Source organism: Gymnoscopelus braueri (genome assembly GCF_963280865.1).
Source record: "Gymnoscopelus braueri genome assembly, chromosome: 21".
In the NCBI taxonomy this organism is placed as follows: Eukaryota; Metazoa; Chordata; class Actinopteri; order Myctophiformes; family Myctophidae; genus Gymnoscopelus; species Gymnoscopelus braueri.
Window position 1 is genome coordinate 19,060,970 of NC_137623.1, and position 25,835 is coordinate 19,086,804.

The window sequence follows — 25,835 nt, forward strand, 5'->3', positions numbered from 1 at the left end:
CTTGCGGTGGAAGTCCCATGTATGGGTTCACATAACCCAACAACCCTATGCAAATTACGACACTGCTGGAGAGACATGATGTGGTACAGAGATGAAGCAGGGGGAGGCTGGACATGGTGTGGTAGATGAAGCAGGGGGAGGCTGGACATGGTGTGGTAGATGAAGCAGGGGGAGGCTGGAGAGACATGGTGTGTTAGATGAAGCATGCCTCGCCGCGCGGGCCGTGGCACCTCATGTTTATTTATGTCTGAGTGTTACTGTAGATCTGTCATGCACTGTGTGGGGGCGTACTGTACCGTGGATGTGTTGCTGCTGCTGCTGTGTCTCTGACCTGCGATGCCGCACAATAGCGAGCTGGAAGGAGGGGGGTTTTCTCTGCACGGCTGAGCCCACGTTCTGTGTGTGTGTGTGTGTGTGTGTGTGTGTGTGTGTGTGTGTGTGTGTGTGTGTGTGTGTGTGTGTGTGTGTGTGTGTGTGTGCGTGTGCGTGAGTACTTATAAAGCACCTTTCAAAACATAGTTACAATGTGCTGTACAATCAACCACAATATAATAAAGTTAAAACAAGTTCAAAGTGAGTACGGTAAAACTTCTTAAGACAAAGTCCTTACGAAACAAATGGGTTTTTAACATACTTGCTTCCTAATGTTGTTTAAACCAGTGGTTCCCACATTTTTTCCATGTCAAGGACCCCCAGATTAATATGTATTTGTCCACGGACCCCATCTGAAAATATTTTGTGCCAGGGACCCCCATACCAGATTTGTGTTGTTAAAATGTTTAAAAAAATATGACATTTTTTCCCCCAATATTTTTAGTAAATAGCAGATCTACAAGCTCACAACGTGTCGCGATGTGACACGCTGTGAGCTTGTAGAGCTGCAATTTTCAAATATCCGATGTAAAGTGGTAAAACGTATTCTAGTTGCTTCTTTTGGGCTTGTTTTCATAGACGTGGCCGCTTGTTTCTCTTGCGAAATCTGGCAACACACTGATTACCTACATTACACCTGTAGCCTGCTAGGTAGGAAGTGACCAGATATCGAATGAAGCAGCAGCAAAGGGCAGTGGCGCCGCCCTGGAGAAGGGCCAGGAATAAGGTGAATAGGTTACATGACTGTCTACCCGGGTGCAGAACCGACCCGGTCAGCATAAACTTTTGCATAATGACTCATGGGGGGAGATTAAATATAGAGAGAGAGGTCGCTTGTTAGCGCATCATTCTGCTCTGTTAGCTCTCTGGTCCTCTCCTCCTCCAAGCTGATCAGACAGTCTCGCTATAGTTTGACCGCGAATCCCTCTGTTAGTGTCAAAACCCAGAGAGCAGCAATGAGCAAAGAAAATCCTTTATTAATAGATGAAAGGCTCCCCTCCGGAGAAAGAACACGGTGGTGGTGGAGTTGTTGCGTGCCGGGTTTCAAGGTTCAAAGCGCTCAGGCGCGCTTGTTAGGAACCCTCTTGAAGACGCTCTCATAAACAGAGGAAATCACTTATACTGGATATTGTGTGCACACAATTAAACTGCCTTCATTTTCGAGCTTCTTCAAACAAGTGCATAGAAAGATTCTGCAGCATTCTTGTTTTTTGTTTGACCCAGAAAAGCTTTGGCTGTAAAGAGGATCTGAAATAATGTTTTATTTTATCATTTTATTTTTCCATTATAGCCTGATAGTACATGCTGGCTCATGTATATAGAGTGACACGTGTGGGTTTTATTCCTCTTCTTTTTTTTCTCGCAGTGTGTCACTTTGTGCCGCGCTGTGAGCTTGTACATCTGCTATTTTTGAACATTTTTGAAAAATTTTGAAAGTGTTTGAAATATTTGGAACAATTTTTAATTACGGAAAAGTTTGAGAACTACTGGTTTAGAAGGCATTTGTAGAATCGGCCTCAGGTTTGTCAACCTGTGGACATTTAGAATTAGAACAAAATAGCATATTTCTAGTAGTCAATAACTGTATCGTAAGTGTCCTCTTCTTCCACAAATAAGCTTCAAGTAGGAAGGGGCCAAACACCCAAACAGCGTTTTTTTTCCTTCTAGTATAAGCCTACAATAAAACAGAAGAGCTTTGAGGAACCCCGCAGATAAAAGGAAAACAAATCCCCTAACTGCACAGAGAAACCCCTGTCTGTCTGGTATGACTGGTACCAATATAGGGCGGTACCTTTAATGCCTACCTTTAATTTTTTTGTGTGGCTTTTTCTGCCTTTATTGATAATATGCAGTATCAGGAAATGGGGAGAGAGACGGGGAGTGACACACAGCAACGGTCGTCTGGATCGGGATTAGGTGCCCGGACTGCTAGGTCAGCAGTTCGGGCCTCACATCATGTTTAACCATTTAAACCCCAGCATCCGTATTCTTCTGGGAAAACTTAAGCATGCAGAATATAGCAGATCGACAAGCGCAACGCGTTGTGAGCTTGTCGACCGGCTATGTTCAGCAAAGATATTGAATGTAGAGCGAAAACACAAAAGTCACTAGTATAGTGTCCTGAGGGACTCCGCTCAACAACATATACGTAAACGTTAAGTGGTTATAAAGGCTGTACCGCAGCATTTTTAACCCATTAAGACCCGAGGCCGATTCTAAAAATGTCTTCTAAATGCTAACAGTTTCCTGAAAATATTTATTTCAGTGCTGCTCAAACTTTTTCATGTCAAGGACCCCCAAAATTATATGTATTTTGTAAACATTTTCACGATTAAAAAAATAGCAGATCTGCAAGCTCACGAAGTGACGCGCTATGAGCTTGTATATCTGCTATTTTTGAGTGGCCAAAGTATAAAATAATGGTTCAAGTGGCTAGAATAAAAAATTACACAGATGCTTTCCCGGTTTTAATGGGTTAAAATCAGCTGGGACCCATCCTGAGCTGAGGCAGGTATTGATCAATAATAAAACACTTGATTCAACAGAATAAAAAAGTTCTTAGAGAAGACGAGAGGGAATACTATGTGAGGGGCAATTGTAGCCTCGCCATAGGCCGTAAAAAAATATGGACAACATTACGGCATTGGTTTCTATAGTAAATTAAGCCTATTTCTCAGCGATTTCAAATCCGGCATCTTTCTATAACCGGTCCGAAATGCAACCGGAAATGAATGCTATTGGCTGCAACCGCAGCGAGGGCGGGTCTTCACTCGGTAGAACCAGTAGAAGTCGTAGAAACATACGCTACTTAAATTAATGGGACCATAATTTACTAAACGCATATCATGAAGATTTAAAAAAAACTTTTTAAATCAAAACTTTAAACTAGCGATTGAAAATATAAAGTGTTTATGAAAAGGTTTACTAAGGTAATAAAACCAAGTGTAAAGCTCGCCCAAAACCTCATTGACTTCTATTGAGATTATAATGTATTGCGACCACCGAAGGTGTAGCAACATCTGCTGGGCCATTAATAGGAACAGCAGGCTGAATTCCAGTGAAGTGGGTTTTCCCCTTGAACCTCGCAGATGCTTGGCAACATCTGAGACTGAGGAGAGAGATACATAATGAGTATACTTTTGCAGTGGTGGAAAAAGTATTCAAATGTTTTACTTAAGTAAAAGTATCAATACTGAAATAGAAGTACTCTGTTACAAGTAAAAGTCCGGAATTAAAAATGTACTTGAGTAAAAGTACAAAAGTATTGTTATCAAAAGGTACTTAAAGTACCAAAAGTAAAAGTACTAAAATGTTTGAAAATTGCCGATCTACAAGCTCACAACGCATCACGATGCGACGTGTTGTGAGCTTGTAGATCGGCTATTTTCAAATAGCCTAGGTATAAAATACGGCTAAAGTGGTTAATCTATGTTTCATAATGTAATAATTTATATCTGCAAAGTAATTAGTAACTAAAGTTTTCAAAATAATTGCAGTGGAGTAAAAGTACAATATTTGCCTCTGAGATGTAGTGGAGTAGAAGTAAAAGTAAAACATTGGAAATACTCCAGTAAAGTAAAAATACCTAAAAATTACCTTTAAAAAAAAAAAAAAAGTACTTGACCATGCACACCACTGTACTTTTTGGTATGTTGAGTACATTTTTATTTCAATATTTTTTTACTGTTACTTTTTAAATAAAAAAATATAAAATAAAAAAACACAACTCATACAGATAAAGGTCCATTCATAATTGTGGAGTGTTAAATATTGATTTGGTTTCACTGCAAGAGAGAATCTGAGTCATTAGTGAAGAAATCGCAGAGAAAATGAAAATGAGCTTTTCTAATGCGCTCTAAATGCATTCAGCAATGATACGGCCAGTTATTTGGATTTATATGCGCATTAGTTGTGTGTTATTGCTTATGTGCCGGTGTACTGCACTTTCTGTGTGTGTGTGTGTGTGCGCGCAGGTGCGCAGTCAGTCTGAGGTACCGTGATAACTGAGGCTGACAGGGAAGCTGTTGCATCAGACTGCACTGTTAGAAGGGCTGGCATCTCATCAAAGAATAGGTGCATTGCCTCACTATATGCACAGGCATGCACACGCATTTTTAGACAAACACAGTCACACAAACATACACTGAAACTTGACAAAGTCGAAAGGGATCACTTAAAGGAGCACTTCACTGACTTTCAACCACATCTTCATATATGGAATGGAGCGAATATGTCTGGATTCCAGGCTGTGTGCTAGTGGGACAGTTGTCAGAACACTTTGGATGGCAGTGGCTCAGGAGGCCCTCTTGGGCTCCTCATGCTGTAGTGTCCTTGAGCAAGACACTGAACCCCTAACTACACCTATTGAGCAGTTTGGTGTGTGAATGTGTACCGTGTGTGACATGTAACAATGTTACACTGTGTGCGTGCGTGTGTGCGTGCGCGCGCGTGCGTGTGTGTGTTAAAGTGCATTTGAGTGGTCGGAAAGGCTAGAATAGGCACCAGGCCAGGGGTCTTCAACAGGGGGTCCGGAACCTCAAGGGGGTCCTCAGAGTTACTACAGGGGGGCCGCCAAATCTTTGCGTTATAGGATACTTTTTTCTACATTAACCACTTGAACCCCTAGCATCCCTATTCTGAGGAGAACTTTAGCCAAAAATAGCCGATCTACAAGCTCACTAGATCGGCTATTTTCGGCAAAGAGGTTTGGTGTAGAGGGGAAAAAGAGCAGACTAAGTACAGAGTGAAATGTCAAGTTTACTAAGTATTGAAGTGGTTAAATGTCTGAAAAATACACATTAACCTGATTCCAACATACACTGATGTCAGTGCTGTCAAACAAGTCTACGAAGCTATCTATGAAATCAATGAAAAAGTTTATTCTGCTACATAATGTTCATACATTTTCCCTGCTTCTCAGCTAGGGGGTCCTTGACCTGAAAAATATTGAAAACCCCTGCGCTAGGCTATATAAATGCCATCCATTTACCATTTTACCACGTTCTCAACCCTTGTGCCGATGGCTCGGTCGCTGAGTCACTCCAGCACTTGACAAAATCTATTTGATGGTTGTTAAAAAAGGAAAAGGGGGGCCTGTCATCGTCCTGAGGGTGACCGTAGAGCAAGAGAAGGCAAAGAGTTGGACTGTGGCATTTAAAGTGAAATGTAGCGAGAGAAAAGCGGAGGGAGATGATAGATGAGTCACGCTCTGTGTAGCTGCCTGTTTTCATGGATGCCTGCCAGCTAAACAGGCTTCCAAGTCCTGGAATGAGCGTGAACAGTTGCAAACTCTGATTGCTAAAGCTCCCATTGTTGCTCTCTCTGTGTGTGTGTGTGTGTGTGTGTGTGTGTGTGTGTGTGTGTGTGTGTGTGTGTGTGTGTGTGTGTGTGTGTGTGTGTGTGTGTGTGTGTGTGTGTGTGTGTGTGTGTGTGTGTGTGTGTGTGTGTGTGTGTGTGTGTGTGTGTGTGTGTGTGTGCGCGCGCGCGCGACTACATGTGTGATGTGTGAGGGCCAAACATCCCCTCAAGAATAGTATGTTATTGATAACTATTTTAGGTTTACAATTAGGAAAAGTTTCTAGTATGCATTTCTATAGCGCTTTACATTCACAAATAGTGTGAATGTCGGGAGGTTCAAGTGTCTTGCTTGACACTAACCCAGGCGGTGCCGGGGATCGAACCGAGAACCTTCCAATTCCCAGGTGGCTGCTGTGTTAGAGTTAGGTTAGTTATGCCTGATTTATGTTGTTGTGCACGGTTGTCCCGCACTGAACGTTACTGCTCTGCAAGCTCACAACGCATTGCATGTGTTGTGAGCTTGTAAATCTGCTATTTTCAGTATGCAACACCGATGCACAACTGAGTATACTGTAACTCAGACTGTACGGTTAGGGTTAAAATGCCCCAAAAAAGAGGTAAAAATGGCATTCATAATATAAAATTGCTGCCCTAAAATGTATATGTCCTCAGAAGTATGGTAATACCAATGTGTTTGCGCATATGCGCGTGTGTGTGCGCGTGTGCGTGCATGTGTTTGTGTGTGTGTGTCTGGCAGAAGGCCTGTTTTGGTGATTTAGCGTGACAGAAGGCTGGGTCCTCACAGGGGAAAAGCAATCATTTTCGTTAAAGCCCTCGCAATCACAGAGACATAAAGCACATCCCTGTTAGTTTAAGAGCCATGGGAATGGATGGCAGCATCTGGGGGCCCATTACCAAGAGTGTGTGTGTTTGTATATTATATATAGGGTTGGCAAGCGCAGTGCGAGGGAAGCTGTTCCCAACGCTCAGCGATGTCTTGCTTTACGGGCTGTGTCGAGCGCTTTGGATATCACGTCCAAGAGCGCTTCTTACTAATAGGGTTGTGATCGGAACCGGATCCAACATAGAGGAACCGGAATCGGTTCCATCACATTTGGAACCATTTCCAGAACCGGTTTATCTACACTGTCAGAGCTGGCATGTGGACTTCACGTCTGCTATACAATTACAATGCTGGTGGTTCTCAAACCTTGTAATTTCAAGGACCCCCATAACTCAGAGAGTTTACAAATGGAACCTGTTACGGGTCCATTTGGTTCCGTTTAGTACACTCTCAGAGTTACAGACCTGTAAGGGTCCATTTGGAACACCCCCAAGTAAACCAGAGGGTCCCTGGACCTCACTTTGAGAACCACAAATATGTATGTACAATAATATGTATGCAATACTTTATGTATGATTGAATTTGTGTTTATCAAAATATAATGAGGGCCAAAAGTATATAGATTTTGTAAAACATAGGAATCGTTAAAGAGAACCGCTCGGGAATCAGACCGTTAAGAGGGAATTGTTAAAGGGCAAGACCAGTTTGGTAGAGGTTTGGGTTTTGTATACCTTGCCATGATGTAACTCCAACGGTGGACAATAAATTAAAAATAATTGCTCCATTGATTAGAAATTGATAATTAAAAATATGCTCCTCATTGACTTACATTGTACGGTGAAACAGATCTCAAAGTCACTCTTTTAGCACATAAACAAACGCAAACAAAGTTGATTCAGACAATATAGAACATCACCAAACCCAGTACTGTTTTTTTTTATATAAACATTTTAACTTCCTGTTGATTTTGCTATTTTTATTAAGAAGAAAACCCGGACTGGATTCGTGGATCCGGATCTTCAAATAGTAAAATCAGCAGGAAGTTAACATTTTTATTAAAAAAACAAACAGTACTGGGTTTGGTGATGTTCTATATTGTCTGAATCAACTTTGTTTGCGTTTGTCTATGTGCTAAAAGAGTGACTTTGAGATCTGTTTCACCGTACAATGACAATTAGCCTATGCGATAACAGCAACAGATGGGAACTCAGTAACTAAACTCAGTTACAGACACATCAAGACGAGGAGTAGAGATAGTTCACTGTTTCCATAGCACTTCAACCTATTATTGTCTCCTAGTTATGGACTATTATAGCACCACCAGGGGGCCACAATAACCTACCTGACCTGGTAAACCTACGCTGTGTGTGTGTGTGTGTGTGTGTGTGTGTGTGTGTGTGTGTGTGTGTGCGTGTGCGCGTGTGTGTGTGTGTGTGCGCGTGCGTGAGAGAGCGAGAGAAAGAGAGATAGTTTCTCTGCTATACAACGTGCAGAATTATTTTCGGTGACTTTGTTGGATTAGCTCTTTAAACTAGGTGTTATATAAACATTGTAATTCTTCCAAAAGGTTAGCAGTTCTTCTTTATCCTCAGTCCAATGCTCTGCCACTGTTTCTGCCACTGTCTCTCCAGAGAGAGCTGTACACACTCGGATTGGTTGAACGTTTGATAGCAGAATCACTTGCGACAAAATGAGTCGCCTAGCCTAACCTGCAACAGGGTGATTCAGACCACGGCAACGTTCTGCAACGGTTTCGTCACATTGCGTTGCATTGGTCTGGACTGGCCTTTAGTGCGACGAAAATGAAAGCTGACAGCCGGCGTGTAGTACGCACCACAGCATTTTAGAACCCATTTACAAATCTGTGCACGGGTGTGGTTGTGTGACATAGGGAACATCCTTATCCACTTAAACCCTCTATACTTAGGACACCTGACCCGAGCTGGCTCTGTACTTGGTAAATGGCTTGTAGCTTGTAGATTGGCTTTTATTTTGTGTGACACTTTAGTAGGGCTTATGACGAAGTAGGGCATTAATCTATGGGGGGAAATACTTAAAAAGTTGAAATATGGGGATACAAGGTTTCTGCCCGACAGCAATGATATACTCCGTTGACACGTGATGTATCGTGATGTATCGTATTCTTGACAATAGGTCTACACAGGCCAAACCTGTGCTCACAGTACAGCGTCATGGCATTCAACCCATTAAGACCTGACGCCAATTCTACAAATCGGTGTCAGGTCATAGCAGCTCATAGTGCTCATATGTAAATGTGTATGTAAATCTGCTATTTTTGAATAGCCAATGCTAAAATCTAAAATTACACCGATGCTTTCCTGGTTTGAATGGGTTAAGTACGGGTGCGTTAGGGCCGTTGTTAACTGCACAACAGCGGGTGTGTTAGGCATTAACAGTTGTTGTTGTTGTTGAATTGTTCTCTCTTTCTCTCGCCCTGCCAGGAGTGTACACCTTCGGCCTCTTCACGGTGGACATCTTCGTCAACGCGGGCCAGGTGGTGACGGGGAACCTGACGCCCTACTTTCTCACGGTGTGTAAGCCCAACTACACCGCCCTGGGCTGCCAGCTGGCCGTGCGCTACATCAGCCACCAGGAGGCGTGCACGGGCAACCCGGAGGACATCCTGCGCGCCCGCAAAACCTTCCCCTCCAAAGAGGCGGGGCTCAGCATCTACGCTGCGCTCTACCTGGCCGTAAGTCCTGCTTCTCTTCTTCTGTAGAGTGGTCCAGGGATGACGTATTTCTGTAGTTCGGTGAATCATAAGTATACTATGTTAGTTCCATTGATCCAAGCCAGAACACAATCGATTGATTGATCGTTACAATAAACACGGCCTACAAATGCACGGTGTGATGGCGTGTCATGTCCCCGTCAAGATCTGTAGTTTCATTTAGCCACAGGGTTTTTTTAAGACACGTAAAAGCTTACAAAATTTAAAAGTGGGGTATTAACTAATATTCTTTATGTCGTAAGACAAAACGTGAAATTCCCTTAGACCTTTGTTTACCACCACCTTAGTTCAGGCTTTTAACCACAAACCCATTCCAAAAAGTCGAAAGACTTTGAGAGAGAGAAGTGCAAAACGCTGAGGTTTAGCGACTCCAACCAAATCAAATAAATCTTCATTATTTGTCACATCACATAATATCGGTGAAATTCTTGATTGTGCAGACCCATCATTGCAGTTAAAAGATAGAGAAAAGGAGCATAAAAGGGGAGAGGAGACACATAAATTAAAGTGCATGATATACCTAATCTGCATAATAAATTAAGGGGAAGCATTCTATGTATCTAAAGTGCATAATAAAATAAGAGTCAATCAATTGCCACTGTATTGTGTGAATGGGATAATGGATCGCTGGGATGGCATACTTTGTGGATGAGAGGAGATAATGGTGCCATTTCATTCTGTCTTTTCTGTGTAAAACAGCCGGAATGCAAGCATGCAGAAAGGTTGAGTGAATTAACTGATTATTTGTCCGCTTCTTTAAAAGAAAGGACACCATTTATGAATGATCGTAGTAATGGATGTGTAGAAAGAAAGATGAATACAAATGTATTAATTGGTGAATGAATCAAAGACTAGGTGAAAATGAGAGAGTGTCACTGTGTCCTTAATCTCTCAAGAACAGATTCTGCTCTGCGTTGGAATCTGTCGTGAAGGTTCGTCATAACGTGTACACACTGGGCTACAAGTGGGCGTGCCTTCAGATCAGGAAGCAGGCCGCGCTTTCCCCAATCAAATGTAGTGGGCGGGATTTACGTGTCCGCCGATCATTCCCCACTCGAAACCAACCGAAACTAATTTAACAATAGCGTCCGCGGAGCAGACAAAACCACGAAAAGATATTCACATTTTAACTTGCTCTTTTATCATAGAAACAAGTGGGCTTATAACCAAAACGATCCATGTTCTCTGGGAGAAGTGGTGTTAGTGTTCCGTGTAGAAATATTGTTAGTGGGAATGAAAACATAGTCGCACCACCGGAAGTGAAACGCTGAAGGCAGACCAAAACCCCGGTTTCCTTGCGCACGGGTGCTACGTCGTCATTGTCCCAGAGCGAAGTGAGATTGCTTGAAAAAAGGATGTCAAGACTTGTAAATTAGAGGAAGTTTGTGTGCATAATGAGGAACGCGCTCAGATCCTCGAACAAGGCATATGTTGAACCTCAGATGAGGGAGAACACGCACATCCAAACTAGGGCTGGCCGAAATGACTTGAAATAAATATCACGGTTATTTCAAACTTTTGCCTTGATAACGATTAGCTTGCAGATGGGCTATTTGCTATTTTCGTACGCCACAATTGTACAATGAAGTATAATATAGGGTTAATTGATTTATCTATCAAATTTGTTCGTGTCCATTCGTTATAAGAAAAACATTGCTTGCTAATACAAACCTTGCTTCTTGATTATAGTCGGTTATTGGTTCTAAGAATCGATTTAGATATAAATGTAGGGTAAAACAAAAAGTTTTTGTTTTGTAAAAAGGTTAAAGCTGATAGTAATCATTGTTATAGACTCTATAGAGTGTTAGTTCAGTAACTGGAGTCTCTCCCTGTCTCTCCAGCTCTTTAATAAAAATAAATCAGTTCTCATTTTGTCTGCTCATTTCTTTGTCATCACTTCCAATTTAACTTGCTTATCCTGTATCTTGTGTGAGTTATCTCTCCTGAACATCCCGACCTGAAAATGCATTTCTGTTTAAAAAAAAAAGCTGGAGAGACATGGAGACTCCTGTTACTGAACAAACACTCCATAGCAATGAGTACTATCTGAATATAGAGCTATTTAACACCTATTTTAACAATACAATATCACTTACCCTTTCTTTAATTGCCCAGCCCCTTATCCAATCCCAACTAAGGCAGGTGCTGAGTAGAAAACTTACAAAAGAAAGAAAAAACTACGTACTGGATGTATGGATGGACGTTTTCACAATATCAAACAACGTTTTCAGAACATTAGCTATGTCTAGTTTGTCTGTGAGTTTTTAACAAACTATTACACAGCTTGGTTTAATGCTTGATTCTGATTGGTCAATCACGAATTAAGCAGTGTGTTATTTCTGGATAATGACCACTGAGCTCAATAACAGACCTCTGTCTAATCAAAGGCTCGGACGCAGAGCACCTGCTGCGCTGCTTGATCTTATGCTGTAATCCAACATGGCAGCCATGTAAACAAACACACAATGTCATTTACAGCTAAACATTGCTCTCAAGAATGTTTTTGAAAACATTTGAAGCGAGAAATAGACAATGCAGTAAGCAAAAATGTATTCTATTTGATCAACACTTCCTGTTGTTTTCGGCCACACCTGGCATAAAATACTTTGTTTTGTTGTGTCATTTATTTATTAAGTTAGCTGTGTAATAAGTGGGATAATTGACGGTGAGCCGGTCATTGTTTAGAATTAAACCCCTTCAGGGTGAATAAATCCCTCCGCTTCACGTCGGGATTTAATCACCCTGTCAGGGTTTATTTCTCAACAATGACAGTTCGCCGTCAATTATGCCTTGCATAATATATTTGTGATAGTCAATAACACATCATAAGTGTTATGAGTTATAAGAGAAAAGAAGGAGAACAAAAGAGAGAAACATAGGACAAGACAAAGAAGACTAGGACAACACAAACTCAGTCACAACAGGAGGGAGTTGAGGCTATACACAAACACACACACACACCCGCACACACACACACACACACACACACACACACACACACACACACACACACACACACACACACACACACACACACACACACACACACACACACACACACACACACACACACACACACACACACATACACACACAACTCACAAAACACAAAGCAACAAGTGAACCTAGGAGTGATTTTTGTTTTGTTGACAGTAATTGCTCCACCATTGTATGAGGCCCTGGATAAGTGTTGGTTTGCCATTTGTCTGTCTGGATCGAATGTGAGATGTGACAACTAGCATTAAAGACCTAAAGAAAAAAATATATCTTTGACACTTTTAGAGAATATCGGGATTCGGTGTTCATAATTTGGATGGCTTGATTCCAGGCTTAAAATAATTAATTTTCGGAAATCTCTTGCATTTTTGAAAAATCTTGAAAGTGAATTTTTTTACATGGATCCACATCCGGCCTCTCCTTCTCAGAAACTCCTTGGATGATCCCAAAGTTTCGTTAGAGCGCCCCACGTGGGCCCCACGTATAAAAATAAAATTGGGTCAAAAACGGTCCGGACCGTTTTCGGCACTCCTCGTTTGGATTCTCAAAAACGGTCCGGACCGTTTTTGGCACCCGATGTGTTAATAAGCCTTGCTGAGCCATTAGGCCCATAGGGCAGGAGCCTATCCCCTGTTTCTGTAGCGTGAGGAAGCTTGATTTACAAGTACACAACTTGGACGTGACACTTGTACTGTATGTCGTAGGGACTTACCCCAAACCAACCTTTGATAATGAATGCCAAGCAGGGAGGCACTGGGGTACCAGTTTTTAGAATCTTTGGTATGACCCGACCCGACCTCCCAGACACTCTTACCACAAGGCCGCTGAGCTGGTGGGGTCCTGGCACAAAACCTTTTTAGAAGGGGGATCGTGGCAAAATATATATACATTTTGGGCTAAAAGTAAAAATTTTACTTGAGTAAAAGTACAAAAGTATTCCATCAAAATATGCTTAAAGCAGTGGTTCCCAAACTTTATTAATTATTATTATTAATGAATTATTTTCAAAATAGCAGATGTACAAGCTCGCACTGCGAGCTGTGAACTTGTATATGTGCTATTTTTGAATAGCCAAAATTTAAAATATGGATAAAGTGGTTAAAATGATTTCAATGCTTTATTAACCAATTCAGCCGGGGACCCCCTGGAGCCTCCCCAAGGACCCCTAGGGGTCCCCGGACCCCACTTTGAGAACCAATGGCTTATATATGATCTGCTCTCAGTCCCACGGGTCTCCTTTGAGGATGCAAGCTGAAACCGTGAAATAAGTAAATCCGCTCCACGGATATATTTCACGGATATATTTCACATAGAGACTGCTGCTGATTGGCAATTTATGCCGTTAATAAAACTGCTGTAATTGCCAAAAATAAGGAAAAGCTAAATAAGACCTTTACATAAATTCTGCATCCGATGCTTCCAGTGATCCAAAAGAGCTTTTGGAAATGAATGCACCAACACTGCAGTAGGGGAGAAATTCTACCCACTCCCTCCCCTAAGATATTTGTACCGAAATTGGCGTGATTACTGAGAAATAATTGATACTTCAATCTGGCAGTGATGGAAGCAGCACTCACATTTTTTTTACTAAAGTGAAAGTATCAATACTGCAATGTAGATGCAGTATACTCTGTTACAAGTAGAAGTCCCGTATTCAAAATTAACTTGAGTAATAGTACAGAGGTATCGGCATCAAAATATACTTAAAGTACCAGAAGTAAAAGTACTCATTGTGCAGAATGTCCCATTTCACAAGTTCAAAATGTATTAAAAAATCATTTGAAAATAGCCAATCTACAAGCTCACAATGCGACGCATTGTGAGCTTGTAGATCGGCTATTTTCAAATGGCCGAGATGGTGGTTAGTGTGTTTTGTAATAATAATCAAAATGTACAAAGTAGTAACTAAAGTTTTCAAATAATTGTAGTGGAGTAAAAGTACAGCATTTTCTTCTGAGATGCAGTGGGGTAGAAGTAAAAGTATTGAAAATTGTAAATACTGAAGAAAGTAAAATAATACCTCAAAATTGTTAAGTACAGAACTTGAGTACATGTAGAATTAGTTACTTTACATGGTAAATGGAAGGCATCCACTATAAACCCTTGCTTCGCTCCCAGCCAGCTTGTCTGTAGTAGAAAAATGTGCAGCCAACCACTTCTTTCCCCATTTGAACCATTTTCTTCTGAAGCTAATAGATGCTCTGCTTGATGCCTAGTTTATGCTTATAGCGGATAGCTTATAGATCTGCTATTTTCGGTCCACCATGCCATCATTCAATGAAGCATAAATCGTTGTTGTCGGGCAGAAACCTCTTATCTCCACATTTTAACTTTTTGTGTTTTTTCGTAAATCATACTACAGGGTCACACAAAAGCGCGCACCGCGTTTTGAGCTTGTAGATCTGCTAATGTTGATGCTTTTAAATTTGAATCCTGAAAAGAAAACGGTTTTAGACATGAGATTTCCACCCGACAAAAAAACACCATCTGTGAGGAAGTGCACAGTAGGCTATACTATATGGTTAACTTGGTACACGTGGAAATAATACCACTCAGAGAATCCTTCATACGAGAGAGTTGCATACTAAAGGAACTGAGTCCAGCATAGGCTAATGTCATGTAGCAGTTATATCTGTAAATAGCAGATGGGCTGATCAACAAATTGTCAGCAGATAACACTATTAATCCATTAAGAAGATTTATTTGGCTATTCTAAAATAGCAGATATACAAGCACTTGTAGATCTGCTATTACAAACCTACAGTACAAGCTTGAGTTCTGTCTTCTTACCATACTAAATATTATGTCTTCCTACATTACTGAATATTATGTCTTCTTACAATACTGAATATTATGTCCTCTTACAATACTGAATATCATGTCTTCTTACAATACTGAATATTATGTCTTCTTACAATACTGAATATCATGTCTTCTTACAATACTGAATATTATGTCTTCTTACAATACTGAATATCATGTCTTCTTACAATACTGAATATCATGTCTTCTTACAATACTGAATATTATGTCATGAATGTTATTTTCTCATATAGTGCCATATATGGACAAAAACACTTCATCACTGGTCTTCTAGATGCATTATAGTGTTAAAATAATCAGTCAAACAGACAATAAACAACAGTACTTTTTGAATATGTATTTATTGACAGAATGTATAAATACATTAGGAGGCCAACAAACACTCATCTCTTTAATGTAATCGTAGTGTTACATAGGATAGAGCAGAAAACCACTGAAAATGTTGTGGTTGTCTGAGTCATCAGTGAGCTTGTACCCACCAGGTAAACTCATGTAAACGCTATCTCCCTGCTCCAGCTCTACGATCATTCCATTAGATATATATTCCGTATAGCCAAAACCAGATTTACCGTTACCACTATTGTATGCACGGTTAGAAATGAGTCTCATTTTTATACATATGGATATGCACAGTCGTTGTTGCCCACCCGTTAGCTGCAGTAAATCTGAAGTGATAAACTCCTTTCAGAGCTCCTGTAAAGATGCCTGCACACACAGACACACACACATACACACGCATGCACACACACGCGCGCGCGCACGCACACAAACACACACACACACACACACACACACACCCCCACCCACCCACCCACCCACCCACCCACACACACACACACACACACACACACACACACACACACACACACACACACACACACACACACACACACACACACACACACACACACACATACCATATTGTGGAAAACAAGATGGTGGTTTTCACTTTTAAAACAGTGGTTCTCAAAGTGGGGTCCGAGGACCCCCAAGGGTCCTTGAGGGGGTTCCAGGGTCCCCAGCATCAAAATCAGTTATTTTGTAATAAAACCTTATTTTATAATTACACTATTATAAATAGCAGATCTACAAGCTCACAACACATTGTGATGGGACACGTTGTGAGCTTGTAGATCTGCTATTTTCAAAACATTGTGATAAATTACTGTAATATGTATTTAATGTCTGATAGACTGATAGATGTAAGTTGAGGAAACAAATTGATACTATAAAGTTAATTAACATGAATTAATCATAACCTACCTGTAGTTGGATTGTATGTGTTGCCGATGTTAGTGAAGACTTTCTTATAGATCAGAGTGGTGGTAGAACTAAATGGTCCAACAGAAGAACCCAAACCAACAGAAAAGGCCACCTTTGGTTTGTCTGTCAACACAGAAACATTATCACATTGTTTATAATATTAATACAAGCATATATTATACTACAATACAACAATCAAATGTATTTAATATATTGTCTTGCAGTACAGCTGCTTACATTCAACTATCAGCTTCAACAAGACAAAGTATTAAGACTCAGTGATGGAAAGTAACTACAGTAAGTACATTTACTCAAGTAACGTACTTAAGTAAAATGTTTAAGTACTTTTACTTTACTGGAATATTTCCAATTTTCAGTGCTTTTACTTCCACTACATTTCAGAGGCACCACTTCAGCCCTATATATATTCTGGCTTTTTGAAAATATGCATTGTGAGCTTGTAGATCTGCTATTTTAAAAAGGTTTTCATACGTTCTGAAAACTTGAAATGGGACATTTTGCATAATGAGTACTTTTACTTTTGTAGTATATTCAGATACCAATGCTTTTGTACTTTTACTATAGTAAATTTTTTATTCCGGACTTTTACTTTTAACAGAGTATTTCTACATTGCAGTATTGATACTTTTAAGGGATACTTCACTTTCACATAAAAAATATATTAAAAATAAATGAAAAATCACGGCCCCCTCACGCATTAGAGTGTCCTACTAATGTGTGAGGGGGCCTTTATTTTGCCATAACTTCTTTCATTTTTTTTAAATATATTTTTTTAATGTTTATTTTATGTGAAAGTGAAGTATCCCTTTACAGTTTTTCACAATTGTTAACACACGTTTCTCCAAACAATAACGGCTTTCTCAAAACTGCACACACAAAACTGAAAACCTCACACACAAAATGCTAAACCCCACACTGCCTTTGCAAGATGACTCTTTGCCATCAAATCTTTTAACTGTTCACAAAATGGAACTCGTGTTTTCATTTGGTACACACAGCCATATTTTCAAATGACACACACATACCATTCATTACAGTACACACAAAATGCTAAACCCCACGCTGCCTTTGCAAGATGACTCTTTGCCATCAAATCTTTTAACTGTTCACAAAATGGAACTCGTGTTTTCATTTGGTACACACAGCCATATTTTCAAATGACACACACATACCATTCATTACAGTACACACAATAAGCATGTGCTGCACACTAACAAGCATTTACAGCACACTGCAGGGCAAAATTGAAAACACAATCATAGAAATGGAACACACCATGACAATGACTCTGGAGAATGAGCCATTTCTCCTTTTGTAAAATGACTCAGTGTAGGCCTACTTTTTTCAAACATAAAACAAAACAAATATGCAGCCAAAAATGTTTTATTTCTCTACATGATTTAGGCATCATGCCTCCGGTTCATGTCTGGCCAGAGGGCCTCATCCACATCATAGGCAATGTTCTCCCTGTCCAAGCAGCGTTGGAAGAAACGCCTCGAGTGGCGCATGAAGCCCTGACAGACCTCAACAGTGACTAGGGGTGCAATCGATTTTTACGATTTTTGTAAATTGACATTTTTCGATTTTGAATTGGAAAAAAACATATTTTACTAATCGAGAATCGTTTGTTTTGAAAAAAATCGGAAAATAATCAGAATCGTGACCCCAAGAATCGGAATCGAATCGTGAGATAGCAGAAGATTCACACCCTAACAGTGACGTCGCCACAAGCCTCCTCATGGCCTGGAGCAGTGGGACCCGGCTCTGTGGGTTCCGTTCATTTACCTTCCACCTCCAAGCTCAAAATAACTCCTCAATGGGATTCAGGAAAGGAGAATAAGGTCGAAGGTACAGAACGGAAAAATGTGGGTGGTCCTGGAACCACTCACGCACTGGAGCAGCCCGGTGGTGCAAATTGCTCACCAGACCTGAATGTTTAGAGATTTGACTTTTTAGGTGTTATAGATTGATGCTTTGAGATTTTGCGTGAGAAGTGTGTGCAGCAACTGAACATTGTGTGTAGTGTTTGGACAACAAGGTGTGTTGTAAATTGTTGCTTTGAGATTTTGCGTGAGAAGAGTGTGCAACAACTGAACATTGTGTGTAGTGTTTGGACAACAAGGTGATAATGTACTGAACATTGTGTGTAGTGTTTGGACAACAAGGTGATAATGTAATGATAGTGATGAGTGTAAAGAAGGAAAGTCAGAGTCTAATGCAGATAAGGGAGTGTGAAGTAGTGCCAAATTGGGTCGAGCGATTAGTACATGAAGTTAAGGTTGTGAAAATTGTGCCGAATTTTTGCTTTTTGTGTGTTAACAATTGTGAAAAACTGTAAGTAAAACATTTGAGTACCACTGGTAAAAGTAAACAGTGGCTCCAGTACTTCATAGAACATTTTAGTATCTAGTGGCATTGTTGTGAGATTGTAAATATTCAGTAAGGATCTTAGTGACTAAGTTCAGTAAGAGTGGGACAGACATTCTGAGATACAGGAGGAGGCTAGAACATTCAAAGCTGTCTTTGAATGTTTTGATGTTTAAATAAAACAGGAATTTTTCTAAAGGTCTAGCTGCAGCATTTAGAAGTAGTTGTTATCTCTCAACTGTCATGATAGGAGAACCAGTATAAAGATCATTGTAATACTTTAATCTACTTGTAAAAACGTTAATTTAACTTTCAATGAAAGGTCGGGTGGTTTCATTCACCTCATTGGTCAGACTCTCATCAGTGATATTTGTATATTGTAAGAAGGTAAAGTCACTACTTTGGTTCAGACCAGCTGAATGTAACATATTGTGATCATTTACATAGTATTAAGCATTAATATCCGGACTTTATGTTAAATGGAGGACATTTCTTCATATAATTGGAGATAGGTTGAAAATGGGTGAAGTTGTCCTTTAAATACTCATGCAGTAACAGTTTCATTTGAGTGGAGATACTTTCTCATGTGGATTAGATGGACCACATATACAATAGATTATATTAAAAACAGTTTATATTCTCTGAGTTCAACTGAAGTCATTAAAACACTAAAGTAAGTCATTTTTCAACATCTCAATTTACCTTCACTTTGTTTCTCCAAGTCCTCCATCTTACTTTCACCAGCACCCAGTCTGGTCGCAAGGTCCACCATCTTACGTTCACCAGCACCCAGACTGCTCGTAAGGTGCTCCATCTTACTTTCACAAGCACCCAGTCTGGTCGTAAGGTGCTCCATCTTACTTTCACCAGCACCCAGTCTAGCAGCCATTTCTGAAACATTTCAGAGGAACATTTATGTTAAACTATGAAACATATTAAACATTCACTCAGCTTGTTATCTTTACAACTTCTTCAAACTCCATTGTTTAAATCATAGTTTCTGTTGACCATCCTAACCTGTTGACCATCCTAAACTGTTGATCATCCTAACCTGCATTTTCTTTTGCCATAACTACTCTCAGCTCCACGACCAAGTTCCTCTGTTCCTTGGCTTCTTCCTCCAACTTCTTCAGCTGAACTCGTTGTTCTACCACCATGTCTCTGAGTAGTTTAATCTCAGTCCAGAGGTCAGGTTGTAAGATGGTACCTGGTCCATCCTGAGCCCCGGCCTCAGACAGACAGAACAGTAAAACAAGCACAGCCCCACAGCCCTTCATTCTGAGACAGAGTGACTGCAGATATTATTCATGTCCTCATGTACTGCTCACGGACTGATAAACAAACACTGGACACTGGACATTGTAACCAGTGGAAAGTACAAGCTGGACACTCAATAAAGTCAAGGGTCTTGGTTCTTCAAACAGTGTGAATATACTGAATGTAATGGACTGCTTTTCTAGTGTGGTGGTGTAGAGTGTGCTTTGAAATTATCACTTAAAAATAGATAGATAGATATTTCATGAATAGACATAAACCACACCGTACATATCTTCTCTGTCTAAAGGTGTTTATGTCAAGTCCAGCTTTTATTCTCATAATTGTTTATGATGCTTATGTCATAATTGTAATTGTGCATGAGCTCAGTTCTGGGCTCTCCCTAGGCTGGCAGAGGGAGAGTAGCACCCTGGAATAAAAGCTTAGGCAATTGGCACTGGGTGGAAAATGGGTTACAAAATCGTCGGATTTTCTTATTTTCTTTATAATTGTGTGAGACACGGAACATAAGTCAGACTTCAGACTCCGCCCATTCACTGTTTGTTTGATCAGTTGATCAAACACTGTCAGTTCTCTTCCACTCCAAATGCACTTCACTTACTGTACTTACTGTATGATCCATGGATCACTTACTGTACTTTACTGTATGATCCATGGATCACTTACTGTACTTTACTGTATGTCTCACCATCAGAAATAAGACCTGATCCATAGATCAGGATCTCATTGGAACAAGATCCTCATTTAATCTACTGTCACCAGTATGGCTAATGCAGTGCAAATGCATCATCCTAAACCATCCATAAACAAATGAACACTAACTAAAAACGGTACTCCATCTGCAAAGTACTTGAGCTGATAAAACAATTAAACTAGCAAGTGTCACAGCTTGCCTACATGTTAAATCCTTCACGCACATGCCATGGTGATAGATAGACAGTCCTTATTATTATAGTTTGATCGATTTTCAGAGGAAAAAAACTACGAGCTCCATCCATGACGTCACCTTATTAACACCATGTTATAAGTACCTGGCAGGCTTCTCATTTCATACACACTCTATTTACAGTAATTCCACTTGTATTCGGGCCACTACGCGGCCCGAACCTCTTGTTACCTGGCCCGCACATCGGAGACAGAGACAGTAGAGCGTGTAGACGTTCATTGCAACACCGGTGCTTATTTCTCGCACATGATTTGGCAACACCAGAGCCCATGAAGGTCCGCTTGTTTTTCATGGATGTGGCAACACCCGGAGGTGAAACCGAAAGCGAAGCTTAACTTTTTGAAGACCCAGACAAACACACAAACACACAGCCGCACTTGCCACTTGCCAATTGTATATATAGATGACAAATCCTCATGATTTCTATTTTTTTATTTATTAATCTGCTCCCCTTGGTGCTTTCAGAGGTTTGGCAGCAGGGTTGTGTTACTCCTACTCCACAAAACCAGTGAAAGGCAATATTTCAATAATTAACTTGCTTAACAGTTGGTTAGATAGATAGTTGTCTCTCGGAACATTTTCTGGATCAGGGCATTTTTGGAGCGTGTTTATTTAATATTGCAATGGTAGGCAAACATTCTGCAAAAAATAGCTGATCTTGTCAACGAGCGTGTGCGTGCGTGTGTGTGTGTGTGTGTGCGTGTGTGTGTGTGTGTAACAGACAGAAACAGAGTGTGAGAGAGAGAGAGAGAGTCGGAGAGACTGAGAGAGAGGGAGGCGGGAGAGATAGAGAGACAGAGAGAGAGAGGGAGATAGAAAGAGAGAGGGGAGAAAGAGAGCAAGAGAGAGAGACAGGGAGAGACAGACAGAGAGAGGGGGGAGGGAGGAAGGGGAGAGCGAGAGAGGGAGAGAGAGAGACAGAGAGAGAGAGGGAGAAGATACAGAGAGGGAGAGGGAGAGACGGAAAGAGAGAGGGAGGAGAGAGAGAGAGACAGACAGAGAGAGGAAGGGGAGATCGAGAGAGGGAGAGAGAGACAGAGAGAGAGAGGGAGAAGATACAGAGAGAGAGAGAGAGAGAGAGAGAGAAAATGACCAGGTTCTCTTTCTCGAGTGCCTTTCTTGCTTAGCAATGGTCTGACATCCACCACGTTTCCCAGGCAACCCTGGGCTGCTACGATTATGTGTCTGGATGTTCCTCCTCTGCCCATCTGGTTGTATCATTGTATCTGAACAGCGTGGGTGTTTCCATGTCCCTATGTAAACACTATCTGGCCGATCAGGATACCTCTGCCTAATGCTGGGTGATCTAGGAGTGGAATGGACTACTGTGTGTTAGCATGTCCAAAACCCAAACTTTTCAGAAGATATATATATATACATAAATGTTCCAATGAATCCAGTGTAGTTATTATTTAGTCACAAACTTGTGTTATCGTGTTCATGCTTTTCATTGGTTCAATATTATAATAAAACCCACAGATAGACTTAACACATTTCACCTTCAGTTATTTCATTTATAGATTTTCTTTTTGAAATTTGAAATAGCAAAAATAGCCGATCTACAAGCTCACAACGCGTCGCAATGTGACACGTTGTGAGCTTGTAGACTGGCTATTTTTGCTACTGTTGTGTGACCCATGTAGCTGTTCTGCCCGACAGCAACGGTATGAATCCTCCAGTAGGACGATGCTATAGCCACAGCCAGGGTTGCATTTGTATTGGGGAAATCCTGCCAAAAATATGTTTTTGAATTTGTTGCACGTAGATGACTGGTGGCCGGCCACACGTGGTCCCTGGTGTGACTATGGTCAAGGCAGACCCCTGAACAGTGTCTCTTCTAAGTTTGGTATTGATTGGGAGCAACGGTAGGCCAGGGCCCCGGGCGTACCCCGTGCGTCGCATCGGGATCCATTCAGGGAAAAGGTATGTTAACCAATTGAACCCCAGCATCCATATCCTGGGGTATTACTATTACCCAAAAAATAGCAGATCTACAAGCTCGCAACAAGTCGCAACTTAAACTTTTGATTATATATAAGTATATTTCAACTCCTATACTTTTACTCAAGTAAATTTTGATTACCGGACTTTTTCTTTTTCTACATTGCAGTATTGATTGAACACATCTGAGTACGTTTTCCACCACTTGGTTTAAGTGGTCGTACCAAGTACAGTAGTACAGCATAGTCATCCCCAATTAATTCAGTGGACTGGTTTCCAGCCCCTCCACACAGCGGACATGACAGCTTTGGGTGTTGCAAAACTGGTGTGATTTCTAGCCTCTGCAGCATGTTGTGACTCTTTACGGAAGCTAATTAGGATCTGCTGCTGCTGATTGGAGGGTTGAGGTGTGAAGACCGCTGCCTCTGGAGTAAGTACTGGGTCACAGTCCAACCATGAATTCTTCCCCCAGTGCCTCATTCACTGCTCTACAACGTAAAACAAACCCCAAAAAACAGTAGATGAATGGAGAGCTACAGTACTCAGCGCTTTGACAGTTACACTTCCCATAGGCACCAGGAGGTGGGTGTGGGTGTGGGTGTGGGTGTGTGGGTGTGTGGGTGTGTGTGTGTGTGTGTGTGTGTGTGTGTGTGTGTGTGTGTGTGTGTGTGTGTGTGTGTGTGTGTGTGTGTGTGTGTGTGTGTGTGTGTGTGTGTGTGTGTGTGTGTGTGTGTGTGTGTGTGTGTTAGGGGTGGGACGATATGGGTAGCTCACGATACGATATATATCACGATATTAGGCCCACGATAACAATATATATCACGATATTCTACGATATTCGATATATTGCGATATCACGATATTCAATATATATTGCAAGAAATTTCACCAACGATATATCACGATATCTGAAAATATCGATATATTGCGATATCACGATATATTGCATGAAATTTCACCAACGATATATCACGATAGTCCTTGTATTCAATTCATAAACACATAAAATAGCACCAAACAGTTCAAAATCATCATTACACAAATACAGAGTAGGAAAAACAACGTATCACAAAAAAAGAAAAACAAATTAATATCGATATTTTTTGGCAGTATATCGATTAGTTATCGCGGGAGAAAGTATCGCGATATATCGCGATATCGATATATCGTCCCACCCCTAGTGTGTGTGTGTGTGTGTGTGTGTTTGTGTGTGCTTGCGTGCGAGTAAGGCTTTTTTGTACACTATTTAAATAGTTTTGAGAAAAAATGCTGCTATTTGTCCCAAAGTGACTGCAAAAGATTGCTGCTATTTTTCTCAAAAAGCTTTACACCCTGTATATACAGTATAACATTATAACGACGCAATGTGACATAGCTCTGTTGACACAATGCTGTACCCCCTCCAACTGTATAATACTTTCCCCATTTTCGACTGTTTTTATTATATTTTGACACTTGCTTTGGCAAATTACATTTATATAGATTGAGTGTGTTCGTTTTTGTTTCTACTTTGAGTGTGCACGCATGACTTTGCATTTGATCCGTCTAAAGCAGGGGACTTCAAAGTGTTTCAGTCCAAGCACCCCTTGTGAGAGACAGATGAAGCAGGGACCCACTACATATTGTATATGTAAGATTGTGTTGCAGATTAAACTTTTTCATAGATTTCATAGAGCTTCATAGACTTTTTGACAGCACTGTCAATGTGTAGCGTTGTGTTGGATTCATGTTAATATGTATTTTCAGACAGTTAACACTTAAACCCTCAATACTTAGAAAACCTGTACTTTTGTCTTCTCTTTTTTCCCCCTACACCAAACCTCTTTGCCGAAAATAGCCGATCTACAAGCTCAGCACGAGGCGAGAATAGGGATGAAAAAAAGTTCCTATCACACCAAGATATGGTGGCCCCCGTATAGTAACTATCACACAGTATGACTCTAGTCTAGATTGTCTTAATGGACACAATATGACTATAGTGGTGGAGTAATAGAGCAGTGGTTATCAAAGTGGGGTCAGTCAAAGAAGGGGTTCCAGGGGGTCCTCAGCAAAAAGGGTATGGGTAATCAAAATTAGTTTAACCACTTTAACCCTATTTTACACTTTATGGAAAAAAATAAAATATGTAATAACATTCTATAACTAAACGTTTTGTTACCACCTCGCTCTGACTCCTCTGGTGTGTCCTCTGTTGCTCCTCTTAAAACATGAACATTTGGTTGATGAATTGAATACACAGGACCAAAATGGAAACAAGCCCCTAGGGCATATTGTGTTATGCTTTTAAAAATCATTGTAAAATCATACCTCTGTACTATTCAATCAATCAATCAAAAGAGTGAAGGTTCGCACTCAGAGTGACAAGATAAGTCAGTTCTTTCTTTCTCCATATGCCTTACACAAGAAACAAACATTTTGGCTATCCAGCCTTCGTCTGTGTGTAATATTCTATTCTCTTATGGGGGTCCCCGGCACAAAATATTTTCAGATGGGGTCTGCGGCCCAAAAAATATCAATTTGGGGGTCCTTGACATGAAGCAAGTGGCTTCACAGGATCAATTTAGACACATTTTGACACTCTTCCCCTGTCTCCGTCTATTCCTCAGATGGGATCCAATTTCGGTTGCGCTGTTTTGAGTGCGAGTATGGCTTTAGAAATTGCACACACGCACGCGCACACACACACACACACACACACACACACACACGCTGTAAACTACTACTATTATGGTTCTGTCGACCTTTAAATCTTCTAACATAAGCTCTGACATTTAAGCCCTAATCCTAAAACCGCACCCTATAGAGTTAAGAACCAGGGAAATGTAGTTTCTTCAGGAGGGGTTCATCACATTTTCACTCAACTGCAGGGCATTTGATCCTCACAAGAACAGCAATTAGCCCATTAATACCTGAGGCCAATTCTACAAATGTCTTCT

The 25,835-nt window shown here is 40.7% G+C and overlaps 1 protein-coding gene across 1 annotated transcript in view; it reads left to right on the forward strand.

The window, feature by feature from the left end:
• LOC308077639 (phospholipid phosphatase-related protein type 5-like) overlaps nucleotides 1–25,835 on the forward strand; it is a gene marked incomplete at its 3' end in the record, with an annotated part of 112,102 nt that overhangs the window by 56,134 nt on the left and 30,133 nt on the right. The window contains exon 3 of the mRNA XM_080418452.1: nucleotides 8,977–9,227. Within this exon, the coding sequence (XP_080274578.1) occupies nucleotides 8,977–9,227 (251 nt within the window). The remainder of the gene's footprint in view (nucleotides 1–8,976; nucleotides 9,228–25,835) is intronic.